Source organism: Citrus clementina, unplaced genomic scaffold (assembly GCF_000493195.1).
Source record: "Citrus clementina cultivar Clemenules unplaced genomic scaffold, Citrus_clementina_v1.0 scaffold_2, whole genome shotgun sequence".
NCBI lineage: Eukaryota > Viridiplantae > Streptophyta > Magnoliopsida > Sapindales > Rutaceae > Citrus > Citrus x clementina.
This window is the reverse complement of record NW_006262688.1, coordinates 27137045-27154618: the sequence shown is the minus strand read 5'-3', so window position 1 is coordinate 27154618 and position 17574 is coordinate 27137045. Positions and strand designations below refer to the sequence as shown.

General features: G+C 32.5%; 2 protein-coding genes across 2 annotated transcripts; one reads left to right on the top strand and one right to left on the bottom strand.

Annotated features, from left to right (window-relative positions):
• The first annotated feature begins 12708 nt into the window (after window positions 1-12708).
• On the top strand, window positions 12709-13583 carry LOC18052368. The gene has a single exon (XM_006448111.2). The coding sequence runs from the start codon at window positions 12822-12824 to the stop codon at window positions 13155-13157; it is 336 nt and encodes a 111-aa protein (XP_006448174.1). The 5' UTR covers window positions 12709-12821; the 3' UTR covers window positions 13158-13583.
• A 427-nt stretch (window positions 13584-14010) lies between these two features.
• Window positions 14011-17574, bottom strand: LOC18052367 (histone-lysine N-methyltransferase setd3). Its single transcript, XM_006448107.2, has 5 exons — window positions 17253-17574; window positions 16060-16226; window positions 15440-15733; window positions 15050-15313; window positions 14011-14727 (listed from the first exon to the last, which is right to left on the bottom strand). The coding sequence occupies exons 1-5, from the start codon at window positions 17572-17574 to the stop codon at window positions 14350-14352; spliced, it is 1425 nt and encodes a 474-aa protein (XP_006448170.1). The 3' UTR covers window positions 14011-14349.

Here is a 17574-nt window from a genome sequence, read left to right as displayed (position 1 = left end):
GTTCGATTAGGACAATAAGAACGAAATGATTCGAAAAACATGAACCGAAAATTTGATCAATTTAGTAATAAATTTAAAAAAGAAAATTATTTACGTATATACATGCAATCATACTTTTTAAAGATTATTTTATATTATTTTTTCATAAAACATAGATAATTAGTGATTACAATTAAACTGAGCTAAAAAAATATCAAATTTAAGTGAAAAATCTAAAAAATTGACTAATATAAAAGAAAGAATATTAAAACTTTTTAAACTAAATCACATAAATTAAATCAAACTAAACCAAATCAATTCGATTCAGTTCTTAAATTTAATTTCACATCCACTTCATAAATTCTTGAATTGATGCAGTCCAGTTCGATTCAATTTTTGGGTAAAATCTAACCAAAACCATTAATACCCACCCACCCCTAATTTTATTTACTCGTACAAGCTTTGATAAGATATCTACAGTGCAAAGAGTCTATCTTTTTTTCCCTAAATGTATTATAACTCTTATTATTTTATTTCTAATTCTAACTACGAGTTCACACGCGTCCAATTTTTATTTTTATTTTTCAACGGTGAGTCATATATAGTGAACCGACCGGTTAGCCCCAGAGTATTAGATTGGTTGATCATAATTGACCGCAATGCGAAGCATCTCTAGACTCTAGAACCAAAATCAAAAATACTTTTCTCCGCCACTTGCAATGCATCGATCTCTCAAATTACAGGGGCAATGTATATTCCCCCTACAGTAGTTTAGGTTTAGAAATCAATCTCACATCTCTAGGTAAGGATGGTAAAATCCAAATTTGGATGCGGATTAATATTTTGAGATCACCGTCTGTATGTGGACCTGTAAAAAAAAATATGTAGCTGAATACAGGTAATTATTGTAGGTGGATTTTTCAAATGTTTAAATCAACATACTAAATTTAAATCTAATTTAAAATTCAACAAATTTACATAACAAATAAAAAAATCCAATCATAATTCAACAATGAATAATTCAACAGCTAGAATAATATATAACAAAACCATAAATCTATAAATAAAAGTACCACAAAATAAATCAAACAAAAAAATAACATAAATCTAAGTTTAACACCACCACAAATCCACAAATAAAAAACCACAAATCCAAATAGATTCCATTAAAAACCACCACAAATCCACACATTTAACTTACATATTTTTTCATTTAAATTTAACTTGGTAAATAATTTAATTAAAAAATAATGTAGATTCAGATATCTTATTTTTCAGATGCACTTGCATTCGGATTCCGATATGCACGGGTCTTCAATTTTAGCATCCGGGTCCGTATTTTTTAATGGGCGAATCTAAATTTTTTCAGATAAAAATCTTCCGAATCTTTGCGGATCCAAGCCAGCCTCGGATTTTGCCATCTCTAATATAGAGATTGTATTTTATATATATATTTGACCTGCATTTTACTGTATTAAAATATTGTTTTGTATTGAAGTTACATTTTTTATTATATTTTCAAATCATATTTAGTATCTTAATTATATGGACAGTAGTATCTTAAAATCTAACATTGTTAAGAAGTATCTTAAAAACTAACACTGCCAAGAATGAGTTTAATAGATATCACTTTTATCAGTGACGACTAACGCGAACTACACATATCCAAATAAATAAATAAATAAATAAAAAAGCGAGCTACGTTCGAACCACGTCAGTGGATGGGCCTTAGCAACCTAGGCCCATTTTTTCCCCCCGAAAAAAAATGGATATTAGGTTACAGACTAGGTCTTTTCTTTTTAATACTATTGCCCCAAAAGCTTCAAACGTTAACATTTTACTTCCCAATTTATATTATTTGTTTTAGACTTTAACCCCAAGAACTTTACTTTTCTGACGTTTCGGCCCCCGTAGATTTCCAGTTAAGGCGCTACCATCTACTGGCACCGACGTTACTCAAACTGATCAGATTTCTCTCTCTCTTCCCCTTGAATCATTGAGTGAATATTTAGATTCGATTAGAAATGCATATGTGAAGCAAATCATGATACTCCAAATATTTGGACTTGTTTCTTTGTCTTAATTTGCCTCCACTACTTCTAAGAAGCAAATCCTTTAAAATTTTATTTTTCCTCACCAGTTACCAACTTCTTCGAAGAAGTCATATGGGAACAAAGTATAAAAAATTTGTCTCTGAGTTTTAAAAACAAAATAAACCCAAGATTTGTCGCCCTCAATGGAAGACTTGGCTGTTGTGTGCTTTGAAATGGTCGGACACAAATCACATGGAGTGTTAAAAAAGAATACATGCATTGCTGCGCCCACTTCATGAGAATTTATTCTGTTTCTTTGCGTCTCTCTTGTTTGTTTTCTTTTAAGAAGTAATAATTTTAGAACAATACTAGAAGTAGACGCTTCTAATTATAACAAAATTAATGATGGAGCAGTTGATCATCCAACATACAATTTTCTTTGATAGCAGCTCCATGTGCTTTGTATTGTTTATTTTTTGTCTCTCCCTTGCTGTTGGCTTGAATAACGTTACCCTAATTCAAATATTTTTTCTTAGGAAAATATAAGTTTACTATTCTTTTATATACACACACATGGCCAAAAAATGAATGATCATATTCAAGGGATAGTTTGTACTTCTTTTTAGGGTTTTGTTTGGAGGGGGTTGGAGGGAGGAAATATTTTATCATTAACAATAATGTTCTTGTGTAGCGGAGAGAGAGGCGGGCTAGCTAGGGCCTGGCGAAATTGAATAGGTTTATTTGATTGAGGACTCCAATTAAAGTAAGGTCCCATGGCAGGACCATGTGCATAATTAAAATATTTATTGCATTCACCTAATTAATTATGGTGCATCTAAGAATTGAAAAAAAAAAGTGTAAATAATTAAGAAATTAATTTTAGTAGTTGGTTGAGCAATAAAAGATGAACAAACATTAATTAGGGTGCTTCTCGGTTCGGGCGGGGATTTCTAGTCTGAGTTGTGGTACGGACTTAAAGGTGCCTCTCACAGTTGGGGCCCTCCCCAGAATACCTCGTGGTCAAAACAAAAAAAAAAGATGAACATACATTAGAAAATTTGAGATTTTAGATTTTAGATTCCCTTTGCACATGCATGGTCGAAAATTTTTTCTAACTTATATGTGTATAATCTATAAGTGGGTATGGCTGTTAAGATTTATGCTATCAGTTTTTTTATTTAAAAAACGGTTGTTTGATGTATTGTTTTTTAAAGCTCATTTTCACATTTGACAACAGAAATAAGAAAAGAAAAATTCTTCTGGCAACTCGATGAACAGCAAACTTTCTCATGTTTTATAGTTTTCTATTACAACGTTAGCTTTTATGTACTATTATTCTATTTCAAATTAATTTGGTCACATATATATTTATATATGTATGTATTTTTTTTAATCTAAGATGAGATAATTTGTTAACTGCGATAGCTCGTCTGAGACTCTGAAAGTCTTGATCCAACGTATCATTTTCATTTTTCAACTAATACTATGTGAGTTGATGACCACCTTCCCCTTTTTTTAATTTCATATGAAGACTAGAACGAATTTTCTATTAAAAGAATAAGGGCAATTCCAGTATTACACGGCTTATACTTAGGTGAAAAAAGCAAAAAAAAAAAAAAAAAGTCATGAATCATGATTGGTGCTGCAATGACTCACTTAAATAGAAATGGATTAGTAACGAAGTTGTGTATCGAAGAAATTCTAGATTCTAGAAAAGTTATGGTCCATTGGTTGTCACAAGCCAAAAAAAAAGGTTGGGCATGAAATTTAGAAATTAGCTAGTATTAATTTATAAATTAACACAAAAATGGTCGTTAACATTGAAATTAATCTAATTTAAATGTGTGATTTTTTTTAAAGCAAGAATTATGTGGAAAATACCGAAAGTTTTTCTTTCACTCAAACAATTTTCTTATTATCTCATAAATTAATTATATTTGATTCTAAATTAAGGGTCCATTCAAAATTACTTTTGGGATGCTCAAAAGTGATTCAAAAAAGTTAAAAACTAATTTTAATATTTAGTAATTTTTTTAAAAAATTTACTGCTAATAACAATTATTTTAAAAATTATAGTATTATGAAGTTGACCCTAAGCTTTATTTTTCATATTGAAAGATACTTCCATCGAATAATATCCCTCTCATCTCATCGCAAAAAGCACTTTCTTACATATGTAGATAATTTTGTTATTTATGTATATATAACCACAAAGATACAAAATAATCTGACATTTATTAATTTGTTTATTTATTTTAATTATATTCTTGCATGGATGGACTCTGCGTAGGTGACGATGGAAGACTTCTAAAATGGTGCAGATGAACAAACAATTTCAGCTGGCGCAGCAAATACAGACGTCTTTATCCTGTGGGTGGTCAAGTGGGTTTCCTTTGGATGTGCTTGCTGTGTCATCTTTGCACTGAACTGATATGAACTCAAAAAGTCGTCTATGCAAATATTGTAAACCCACTTTTGATTTTTGAAGATAAGGGAGCTTATGCGGCACAGAATTGGTCTTGATATAGTGATCATCAATTCATCATCATGCTTTGTACAGGGCTTATTAATTACCACCGAACGCACTTTCAATGATTTGGGCTAATACCAGAACGATTGCTGACAAAAGAAATTAAAGAGTGGGAAGCAAAATGGAATTTGTGGGATACAATTGCGGCTCATGCGTCATGTTCACAATTATGTTATTGTTCCGGCAAAATGATGTGTTGTTGAAAATAATATTCATACTTCTATAGAAGTTTTGTTGTAAAGTATTATTTTTCATAGGTTTCTTATTTGACAACATGATATGTTGTTGAAAGATTTTTTTTTTTTTTTTTAAGATTACGAGTAAATATGTTCTTGAAAATCATAATAATAATCATTCAGCCACTTCCTGAAACGGCTTCAAATAGGTGGATATTTCAAATGGGCTCGGCTTCATCGAATATTTTGTCTTTACCGAAAACAAGGATGGGCCAAAAGCTTATACCCAACATATGTACTCGTAATTCAGCCTGCTTATCTGGAATGGACTGGGTTTTTAATTGTTAACATATTTTATATTTATGTAACCTTTTCCTAGCGGCCTTTATAAACAAGCTCAACATTGCATATAAGCAAGGCTACGAGTAAAATTAGCAGAGCAAATAGGGCATAACGAGGCGTACGGTCTGATGAAATTTAGTCCAGAACAGCCGATGTGAGCTCTAGGATGAAGTTGCTGATTACAAAGTTCAAATCTACAAAAACCTCTATATATATGTAAATCCATTAGATACGTACGTTAGACACAATAAACTGATTAAGAAATATTTACTGTAGCTAACCTTTCGGTTCCAGCCATAAGTCCTATGATTAACATTGCTACTATCCGGTTGAATATCGATTCCATGCTCATGGGATCCGAGAATAAGTTCAGTTTCATAATCCTGCCCTGAACTTGCTGGAGGCTGAAATGAAGCAACATCAAATTATGTCGAGGGACAACGGAGGTCAAATAATTATCGAAAAATATATCTGAGGATATACCTTAGCTTAAGGAACAAGACTGTATACAACATCTACGTCCTGTTTCTTTGCAGCGGCAAGTCCTTCAACTAATTTTTCCAAGGCTTCAATCATCCGCCAATCCTTGCAAACACGTATAGCCTTCAGCCACCGTCACCTAAACAACGATATGTCCCCATATAAATCAACACAAATGGGCTAGAAACTATGGACATGCACACAGCACATAAATATTGCAGTGAGTTTGACAAGATCATCGCGCCCGTAATCTTTGCCTGAAATTTTTCCCAGGCCATGTTTCAAATTGTTCAATCATACGCAAAGGAGACATGTGCCCTTCATAAAACGTACCAATTTGCTTCCAAGAAAATTCCATTTGCCCAATTCACCCTGCCATGTACACACTTTGGAGAGTTGGGGACCAATTCTAGAATTAAAAGTTTTAATTACGGTGTTGCATGTCGCGAGCAATGTACCTTTCAGTGGCCATAACTCGAACTATAAGTGTTCGTTTTCAGCGTATAATATATATGTTTTGAAACTTACGACGAGATGAACAAAAACCAAAACCGCCTAAGCCGTGTTGCCCTATGGTCGAACTGAAAATTTTATTTTTTTCTTGGTCATTTTTCAGTTTTAAGATTATTTTTTTTCTATTTTTTCTTTTTTTTAGGATTTTTATCTTTTTTCTTCTAAAACTCGGGCTCCAATGTCGTTTGTTTTCCTTTTCTTGTTTTGATTAGAAAAATTTAATTATTATATTAGATTTTGGATTTACCTATTTTAATAAATTCGCGTTATTTAAACTTGTTATACAAGAGGCTCAAACCCTAATTTTATTCATTCAAACTTTTCAATAAAACTTATCGTTATTCAGAAACCTAATTTCTTCTACCAGAAAACTCAAATAACATTTCTGTTTCGTCAAATACTAAAACATATGCTAATTGCCTCAAGGTAGTAAAAAAAGGTCGGCTCCCGTAGCTACGGTTTCCAGATCAGTTTAATCACGTTCCTTTACACCTTGTTGAAAGACGACATAAAGTAATAATTTGATGATAATTCAATAAAACAAAAACAAAACAACTAGCAATCTGTAGAAAAATTTACAAATCTTGGGAAACTTTATTCCCTGACCATCAATTCCATTACTGAATCTACACGGAGTGAATATGCAAATTCGGAGATTCCCATCAATTCCTTAAGTCTTAACAAGAAACTAAAGATTACCTAATTACGCCTATGTCTATCTATATAATAATATAAAGTTGGAACTATAAAAGTTGATGTGGTATCACTATTTCTCATCTTTATATATTCTACATTATCTAATAAGTAAAGAAATTTTTTTCCAGATTTGGCTTTTCATCTTCTCATAATTAATTTGATTGTTATTACACAATCAATATGTAACAGTTCATCAAAAGACCCACTATCTTCTCTAATTGAAACCTTCTTGATCATAAATTAAGCAATAATTTATAAACAGTTTTAATCACTCTTCTCCTCTGCCTCGCCTTAATTTATAAATAGCAACAAAAAATATGATATCTCACGTAAACATAAACACAACATAAAAGAACAGAAAATAGCAATGTCTCTAAAATATGTGTTTTTCATTTTGGCCCTCACTTGCCTGATCATGGCAAATATTGCAAAAACAACCAACAAGAATGATCGCCTCAACAACAATATAAAACCAAGCTACGATCTTGCAACAAGACTTGAAGCTAGCGGAGGCCTAACGGAGTGCTGGAACGCGTTAATGGAGCTGAAATCATGCTCAAATGAGATTGTTATATTCTTTCTTAATAACTAGGCTGATATTGGCCTTGACTGTTGCCGTGCTATTGATATCATCACCCGTAATTGCTGGCCTGCAATGCTCACCTCTCTCGGATTCACTGCCGAAAAAGAGAACATACTGAGAGAATACTGTGATGCATCTTTTGCTCCTTCTCCAGGTGGCCTCGCGATCAGCCTCAGGTTTCCAAGATTTTGGCTTAGACAAGGTGCATCTATGGCACTTCTATTTCCGTAGTGTTAATTTAGTTATTGCAATTTTAAATAATTAAAAAAGTCTTTTTTTTCTTTTAGCTTTGCTTTATTTTTTCATTTTTTTTGGAAGTCTTACCTCTTAATCGAATAAAATAAATCTTTAAAAGTAGAATAAGAAATAAATGATAATATTATATTCTTTTTTCAAAGTCATGCGAAGTGCGGTTCTCTTTCCTAGTATTAATATATATAAGAACCCATACTTAAAAAAATTCCTCAGAGTACGACTTTGTGGCGAACCAAGCCCTGGTATTTCTGCAACTTCCTTCCGAGTAACATGTTCAAGGTTTGCAGAAAAACTATGATAAATTTACAATCAAAAAGCCGTCTTGTGGTTTTTGAAAATTACACAAGTTGTTGGGTTTTGACGACTACCCCTCAATTCTTTTGGCCTTTATTTGTGTGTGCTATTGAAAATTCGAATTCACAATTTCTACATTCTCTGTATTTCTTTACAGATCAAAGACACAATTTTATATTTTTAATCTAAACCATATTCAATGAATAATAATAAAGAACAAGAATCACTTAATCAGAATGAGCATATTTAGCAGAAATAGAAGGTGTGTGGTTTGAATACCGCTGTGAAGTGGGAGAAAATTAAATTGTCATTATGCTATAATTATAAGAATAACAAATAAACATACATTTAAAATAATTGAATGATTAAAAAAAATGAGAAACCACTAATTCAATTATTTATTTATTTTCAATTTAGTAACTTAAATTTTGTTTTACTTGAATTGAGAATATAAAAAATATTAAAAAGCTTTTTTCTGTTGAATTAATGCAAATGATAAGGTTAGAAGATCGATTCCCACGTCTCAGTATTAGATTATTGTAATTCAAAATTTTCAAGTAAAATAAGTACAAGCTTCCAAGAGGTTATTTGCAAGTGGATTACTTTTTCAAGTAATCAAGTTTTGACACTAATGAATGTAACGTTCATAATCAAAATTGGATTCAAGTTTTGGGGTAATCATTGAGTTTATTTGGAATGGAGGATCACATAGTACTTGAAAATAGAATAGATAAAAATGTTTGAGCCAGTCGGTCTCAAGCCCGCGAGTTTTTTGGCTAAGCCCTTCGCATGAGGCCTGGACATGGGTTAAAAATTTTAAAGCCTCTTGTAAATGAATTTGGTTAAGGATTTATAAAAAAAAGAGCTCAGACTTTATAATTTATAAATTAAAAAAAGAAACTCAAATTAATAAAAAAGAGAAAAAGAAAATAGTCAATTCAACTGATTGAATTTGTTTTTTATTATGTTGTGTTGCTAGTATTTTGTGGATTAAATTATTATATATTGAATAATCATCTTTAATTTTAGTGTTTTTTAATCTTTATTTTATTTAAAATTTTATGGGAGCCCAAGCCCAGCCCCAACCCATCAAGACCTGATCCGTCTAAATTTAAACAAATTTTCACAGAATTTGAACGTGTTACCAATAACATGGGCTTAGGTGTGGACTTGAAAAAGTCCAACCCAAACCCACAGTTTACCATCCCTACTTAAAAAATATGATGAACGAGCTTCATCTTCTCCTTCTTCCTCTAATTGAATGACCTTTTTCAAGCTTCTTTCAGCCCAACCATGACAATATGGATATTCCTCAATATGGAGTGAGATCAGGAAAGTTTCTCATAGAAAATCTTTTTCATGTCTTCATAAATATTCATAGACTTAACGATAACTCTTAGTAGAGTTGCTTCCCATTTTCACATGTTCAAAGTAATCGCTTAACAAATTTTTCTTAGGTTGAGACTTGAGCAGTAATCTTTACTCATTCTTTAGGATGAGTTTGAGTTTTTTTTTTAAATATTAATTTTAAAAAAAGTATTTAGAGGTAAATCCAGTTGATGATGAATTTATCAGAATTTTACCAATACACGCCAGTAATTAAAAACTTCTGTTAAACTTCTTTTTAAATAGCTGGTGCTAAATTTTTAAATGAAAAATTACTAAAAGGATAAAATTGTCATCCAGTCTATGCACCATAGCTTAGAGATTTTTATCAAGTACTTTTTAATAATTTACATAGAGTAAGTTACCGTCCGCATCTCTAAAAAAAATACGAACAATTTATATCGTTTTCTTGTAGGAGTAAAGCAATCGTAAACACATGGTAAAATTGATCATATACATATATATGAAATCATTTCATGATAACTACACCAACTTCATTTGGTGAAAAGGCGAAAGGTAGGGAAAAAAAAAAAGTAACTTTGGAAACCTTTATATATATATATATATATATATATATATATATGTTTTTATTGTAGCCTGCGTGGCTTAACAACTAATCCTTTTAAAAAATAGCTTGCCTCACACGATAGAATGATTTATCCTTCCTTGTGTTGCATCAATTACTTTTTTTAATCGGTTACACAATGATTGCAAGAAATCAAGAACCAAAGAAAGCTTCTTTAATTTGTACAACGATTGTTAATTGAAGGATGTGCCAAAACAATTGGAAGATTATATGATATCTTTTGTAAATTAAGGATCATCAAATACAAGATGAGCGACAAAATAAGTTGGCAACTTTCGAAAAAATGGAAAATACAGTTGGGTTTACGTTTGCTAACGCTAAGGAAAACGTATGATTTATTAAAAATCCAAAATCAAAAGACTTGATAATTTTTGCTGCTTTAAATGGGGACACGTCAGGAGCTGATTTTGCCTTGAAACGTTCGAAACTCCCGGGATGCAATAAAAAAAACGATAGAACACAACATGTGGTCGATTGATCGAATATAAATGCACCACGTGGCACATATCTGTTCTAATGCTTCACGCATGTGATTAGACTCAAAAAAAAAAAAAAAAAAAGGATAATCATGCATCTGTTAAGTCCGAACCAACAACCATCAAAATTATATATATAAAGTTTTCTTGAATTTTCTTATACTTTAAAATTTTATATTAAAACATTTCTCTATATACATATATATAGCGAGAACATATAAAAAATATATATTTTTATTATAATAACAGAAAAAAAAATATAATTTTAGGATCAGGTTACGGTGCAACTGTGGTACAACTGTGGTATCGTGTCACAATTGCATCCAGCCGTTGGATGCACTTGAATTGATGGGGTCCACTGATATCCAACGGCTGAATGCAATTGTAGCACGGTACCACAGTTGCACCACATGTTTCTCATATATATATATATATATATATATATATATATATATATATATATATATATATATATATATTTCATTAGTGAACATTCTTATTTTACTAAAATAAAAATAATATTACTTAAAAAAAATATTAACAAATAAAAAAATACAATCTCTAATATATTAAAATTTACATTTTTTTAAATATATTTTAGTATACCTATATAATTGACAAAAATAGAAAACACAGCCCTCGTAGCAAAGAAAAAAAACTTCTCGTATATGTTCATTCCGTCTGTTCCAGATTGAAAAGCTGCAGTGTCACCACATGTTTCTCATATATATATATATATTTCATTAGTGAACATTCCTATTTTACTAAAATAAAAATAATATTACTTAAAAAAAATATTAACAAATAAAAAAATACAATCTCTAATATATTAAAATTTACATTTTTTTAAATATATTTTAGTATACCTATATAATTGACTAAAATAGAAAACACAGCCCTCGTAGCAAGGAAAAAATTTAATATCAAACAAACATGTGATAAGCATCCAGAAAAAAAGTCGTTTTCGCCAAATGCTAATGTGGAGAAAAGAAGACCGCTTTGATTTGTGGTGTGCCTCTATTAGTAGTACACCTCGCGACTTTGAATGTTGAAATTTTCAGAAGTAAAATATGGACTGCCTTTCACATTTTAAGATCTAGAAATAGTTATAAAATTAAAATAAACAATGAATCCTAAAAAATCAATCATATAATTTTGATAAATAAGGATATTATCAAGAAAAGATTTATACCCCTTTTTAAACTAAATTAAAAATCATAAATATTAATTAATTGTTTTTGAAAATCAATGTAACCGTGATATGCGTATTTAAGATCATTAAAAATGAATAATAAATTGTGCAACATTAAATCATCATGCAATTGATTCATTCATTTATTTATTTTTTCTTTAATTTCATTAGTAAATCTTAAAACTGGGATAAGATAAGCGAAGCTTCCAATGAAACAGAAAAAAGATAAATAAATAAATAAATAAAAATTGCCGTCCACCCGTTACTCCTATTCAAATGGTTGGTCATACCTATTTAAACAGAATTTTCTAACGAATAGCCTAATTCTACTTTCTGCTGTTTGACCATCAAACTTCACCAAATTCTGCTCCAACATTAGAAGAAAATTCACATTCTTCTTATCCATTATTTGAATCGACAATTAATAGTTTATCATGGAGTTTGATATTTCAAATCTTTCTCTAATATATTCGTGTAATTTATTTTCTTCTTCTATATTCAAAGTTAATATCACAAATATGTATAGAGTAATTTTTTAATTCATGATTTTAAAATACGAAAAAAGTTTGAAAAAATTTTAAAACTGTAAAGTTTAAGAGATTTAAAACTTAAGGATTTTTTCGTACTTTTAAAACTTCAAATTAAAACAGTTATATGTGTATATATACATACACATACTCGAAATAGTCTTTGTAACAATATGTAATTATAACCTATGATATGTTAAAAGAAAAAATGAATACATAACTTATAAAATGTATTAATTATATATTTAATACTACAAGTATCAACACATCTAGTGTATGCAATGTAATGATGATGCCCTAAGAATAAGATTATAGCCATTTGGTAAGCGAAGTGATAAGAGATTAGAGAGCAGTCAAATAAAGGAATCCATGTAATCTGGCAGTTGGCCGGCAACTAACATTACATTATGATTCTTATCGAAGCAACTGACCAAAAGTCAATATAGTGACTCTATAAATTTATAAATTTATAAATATAACTATATAATTTTATTTTATTTTTAAAAAAAAGTTTAAATAAAATAAAAAGGGTGGGATTTTATTAAATTATTAAATTATAGGTCTAAAACTGTTGGTATCAGAAGACACGGTTCTGAAGTCTTGAAGAGTCGTCTCAAATTGAACTATATAACAGACGTACATAAACAAACAAATAGAATTTTATTTCAAAAAACGGAGTCTTTTTCATCATATAAATACTCATCAATCGGCTAACTATTACCATTCCTTCACACATACACACATACAGAGACACATCACACAGAGAACCAAAAATGGAGCAGAAGAAGAACAACAATATTATGATCATCATCAATAACAAGAACAAGAAAGACGGAAGCGGCGATGACTATCATCATCATCATCATCATCATCAGGAGAGTGATGAAGATGAAAACGGGCAGATTGGGAGGTATTTGCCAATCCACAGCCAAGTCATGAAGATAAAGAAAGAGTTTGAGAAGGTTAAGCATCCGTCGCTGCAGCAGCCTGAGATGAGAAGAGTGCTTCATGGTCTCAACAGGCAGCGCCGCTCTCGTTCTCCGCTTGGCTTGCCTGATCATCATAGGCCTATTTCCGTTGCTGTTGATAGAAACACCTGCCGTGTCTGATCGCACACATGCTGTCTTGTTTTTCAAGATTTTAGTTCTCACCAGTTTCTGTGTTCTTCTTGTTCTTACTTTTTTTTTTTTCTTTTACCTCTGCCTTTCTTTTTAATTTTTATATTTTGCTACGGTTGTACATATTCTTGGAGTAGTAGGATAAGGAGGAGGAGACTTCTGGGATATTATTAAACCCTTTTCTCTTTTATTTTTATTTTTATTTTCTTGTTTGCTTTCCGGGTAAATATAACAGTTTCATAGATACGGAAATAACTTGAAGAAAAGTAAGCACCCTTTGAAGCAGGTGCTTCTGTTTCTTTGCTGTTAAGTTTTAAAGACTGGGATGGAATACAAAAGTCTTTGTATGAACAGACCACATCACCATCTGAATTCTCATCTGAGCCCTGAGCATGTTAATTGTCAGTATTAATTTAATTGTCTTTCTGGAAGAGATTTTATCTTTGAATATGACAAAATCGGGTTACCCTTCTCTTCTGGACTTCCACTCAAAAGAATCAAAACTTTCCAGCGAAGTAAGTGATGCGGAGAAGCAAAGATTGGTAAAAGATGGAGAATTAAAGTTTTTGAATAACTGAAATATTATTGAAGTTCTGTCTCTCACAGAAAAGGCTGATAATAAATTTTGTTTTTGTTTTATGTTTGGTGTCTCACAGAAAAGGTTAATAATAATTCGTCATAATTTAGTTCTCAATGACGTATTATGTACGGCTTAAATACAAAGAAATAGTCCTTAAAGAGCGAATACCATGATTGGTTGTAAGCCTGGCGAAATTGTGCTCATCCCTTCTAAAAGAAACTCTAAAGAAACTCATCCTGATTCCTGATTCTAAATGAATATACGAAACGAATAAATTTGCATCCACTTGCAAACTCAAATTATACAATTCACTCGCAAACTTAAATTGTACAATTTGTTTAGTCGATTCAGGGTAATTCACATGGAGAACTATAAATAACATGATGGAATGCAAATTTTCCATCAGTATGTTGCCAAATATCAATGAAAAGATAAGCTGAATAAAAGTTCAACTGTGAAAAAGGAATCTAAAAATCCATTGCACAGAGGCTGTCCCTTCCAGTAAACCAGTCAAAATTTTCAAGGTGCATAGCAAAACATGGGGATAATGGGAGATCAAAACATACATGATGAGCAGAGTAATGACCCACCAGCCATCAAATATCAGCCTTGAGTAGCGGTTGTCTCCTTTGATGATAGTAATTTCACCCGCCTCGAGAGATTTCTCATAATATCTATAATCAGAGTTTTCTTCTGGATTCTGAACTGGATGGCCAAAACAGTAGAAGCTGAAACTCCCTGCTCCAGTAAAGATTCATCTTCCATTATTTTTGTCGGAAAATGTTCTAGTGCAATTGCACATAGGGCAATAATCGTGCGAAAAACAGCAACTTCATTTGTGATTCCAAGAGGAGCTTCAGCTGATAAAGATTGGAGTGTGTTCAAATCATGCTTCTGTACAGTTTCTGAGTCACTTGCAAGTAGTACTCTTAAGGCTGCCAACAAGCGTCCCTCTACTAATTCGGGACCTCCTAAGCTAACCTGTTGAGAGTTAAACAGGTCACTAGTAATATTCATGGCTTCTATGAAGCTGCTGGTGGCTGATGCCTAAAAGGCTTGAAAACAAGATGGAAGTTATAACTGCAAATATAAGGAGGTGGATTACAAATTTTTTACCAAGGCTAAATTCTTATAAATAACCAAAGATAACACAAGTATCTTGGCCATAATTGGGAAGGCACAAAATAGAAACTAAAGCTACCATCACGGAACTCATCCTGGAAAAACGTGTGTGTCCTCCAATTTGTTGAAAGCAATTCAAAAAGATAAATAATTAATTAACCAGATGAGAGTAAGCTGAGACCTTGACAATTGCAGTTTCTCCAACCAAATTTAACTGGGATAAAATTTGCTGCTGCCAAGCAGCTGGTGAAGAGAAGTTTGGTGAAGACACCCCAGCAGCCATACTAGCAGCATCCATAAGTGCTCCCTCATACTTGAGCTCAATGGTGTCATAGGGATTTGAAGGCATTACGAATCCATAATCCAGTAAGAAGAGATCATTGCTTAGGCACCCATAATTAAGAAGTAAAGAATCATTTTGTTTAATCTCTGTCTCTGCAACAACCTGACTTCAGGGAAAAAGAGAGAGAGAGAGATTGACATTAACCTTAACACAGCAAAGAAAACAAGGGATATTTCTTTTCAGAAAATAAAAGGAGTCAAAGAATAAAAGCAAAAGATTAGGACCTGCCTTTATCAGAAGTTGCGAATCATCTTCTTCCTGGATAATTTGGGCATTCGGATTGAAGCTATGGTTGCACATATCAATGAGAGGAAGCATCATAGGGACCTCATTGCGTGTCCCAGCTGCTAGCTTTTTCCCATGCAAACGAAATGCCCGAGATGAGACGGCTGACATTGCCCATCCAAGAGATGATGCATTTAATTCCTGTCCTCCAAAAGGGTGATCATTTGGTTTCACACTTGCAAGAGCATGTCTGACCTCTTGATCAAAATCAAGAAGAAAACGGCAACGTTTGTTTACCTGTTTTTATAAAATAGAATTAAACAGATCATTATTACCTTTGAAGCCATGTATATCTAAGGCTGTTGAAGAATCTAAACAAGAACATGTTTTGCCTTCGCCTAGCCAGCGCACGAGCCAACCAACAATATTATAACATCAGCCATTTGCAGAGGTCTTAGAGCACAAGAAATAATAATTGTAATAACAATAATTCTTAGTTTAGTGTCAGAATCATGCAGGCAGAAGGAATTTCTAAATTTCCAGCACAACCTCAAAAGTTTGAACCCAAAACCCATTTTTGTTTAGTGGGTGATATTTGCTTTTGAGTTGGTTAAATGGTATACCTGGTACAGAAGTGGCGCATATTGCAAGTTCTTAATGTCCTCCCCTTGAAAGAAGATTGGCACACTGTAAGTTTCAGGAAGATTGCTAATATATGGCCACCAGAAGCTTCCCAACCTCGCTCTTTCTTGCAGCAGCTTCAAACCCAATTTCATCGCCCATAGTTCCTCTGCCAAATGCTCCCACAATGTCCAGTTTACTCATATTCAAAACTCTAAACAGCCTAATTTACAGAACTTGAAGTTACTAGCCTATATTGAATAAAATATATTTATGTGACATCAGACAACAGCAGAATTTTACTTGATCAAAGATTCACACAAACTTTTTATAGCCACACATACCCCATGAACACAACTAATGGGCATGCTCAAACTGAATAAAACAGAATTTCTATCTATAGTATTCTTCCCATTCCCTAAAACCATAAGAAAAGTTGGACACAAGTTCAAGCACTCCCAAAATTGAGCGTGCCTATACGAATGAAATGCTTTTCATGTCCTCTTTCCTCTCTACTCCTCAACCACCTTCCAATTCACTCCTTAATCCATTGCCAATTTGCCGTGACATATCAAAATACACTGTCGTGAGATTATAAAATAATAATGTCATGACCAGTCACCATAAGAAAATGTTGACTTAAGATGCCTTCATGTATTTCCAAATTATAGTAACAAGAACCTAATCTGGTCGTTTTTAGTTGGCAACAGAGTCTATGCATCTTTCAGGTGGTCTATCACACAATGAAGTCCTAGACTTGTAACTTAAAGTCCTAAATATTATTCGTATTAACAAGGAAAAATATTGGAATAGTAGCATTTGAATAACATGGAAAATATACAAAATGAGCTTAAAATCCTAGAAATAACCTTATTTGACATTACAAAATCAAAACTTTTGCATTGAATTGCATTCAGGGAGAAAGATTTTCCATTTCCTTCAAATGAACACTAGTTATCTACAGCTACAAGAACATTCAAAATAAATCCTTTCTTCACCCATTTTCTCTGCTCAGATAAACTCAAAACACAGCCCAATTAGCAATGTCACCATATATCCAGTCAAGCATCTACTCTTCCAAGAAAAAAAAAAAAATTTGGTGGGGGGGGGGGGGGGGGGGGGGGGTGGTTGGCGGGGGTTGGGGTGGTGGTTGTGCGGTTGTGTTTCAGTTGGAGTAGAACCGAAAAGCACATACCAGGAACTTGGGAAGCCAAATCAACTAAGACAGAATCAGCCCCATCTCCAGCGTCGGATTCAAACTTCAACGGTATATGATCAGGAAGAGCAATGAGAAGTGACCCTTTTGGAATATCTTGTGAGGCGACCAATCCAAGACCGTAAGTTTCATTATCTTCTTGAGGAAATAACTTGACCGCTTGGTGCACGAACCCGCCTTCTTTCTTGACCCACTTGACCAAGTCCGGTGGGTGAGGTACCAGCCGTGTATGGTAAGAAGCAGCGCACGTTATCGGGCGGATGTGGATTAGGGACGATAGTACAATCTTTGAGACTGCCAT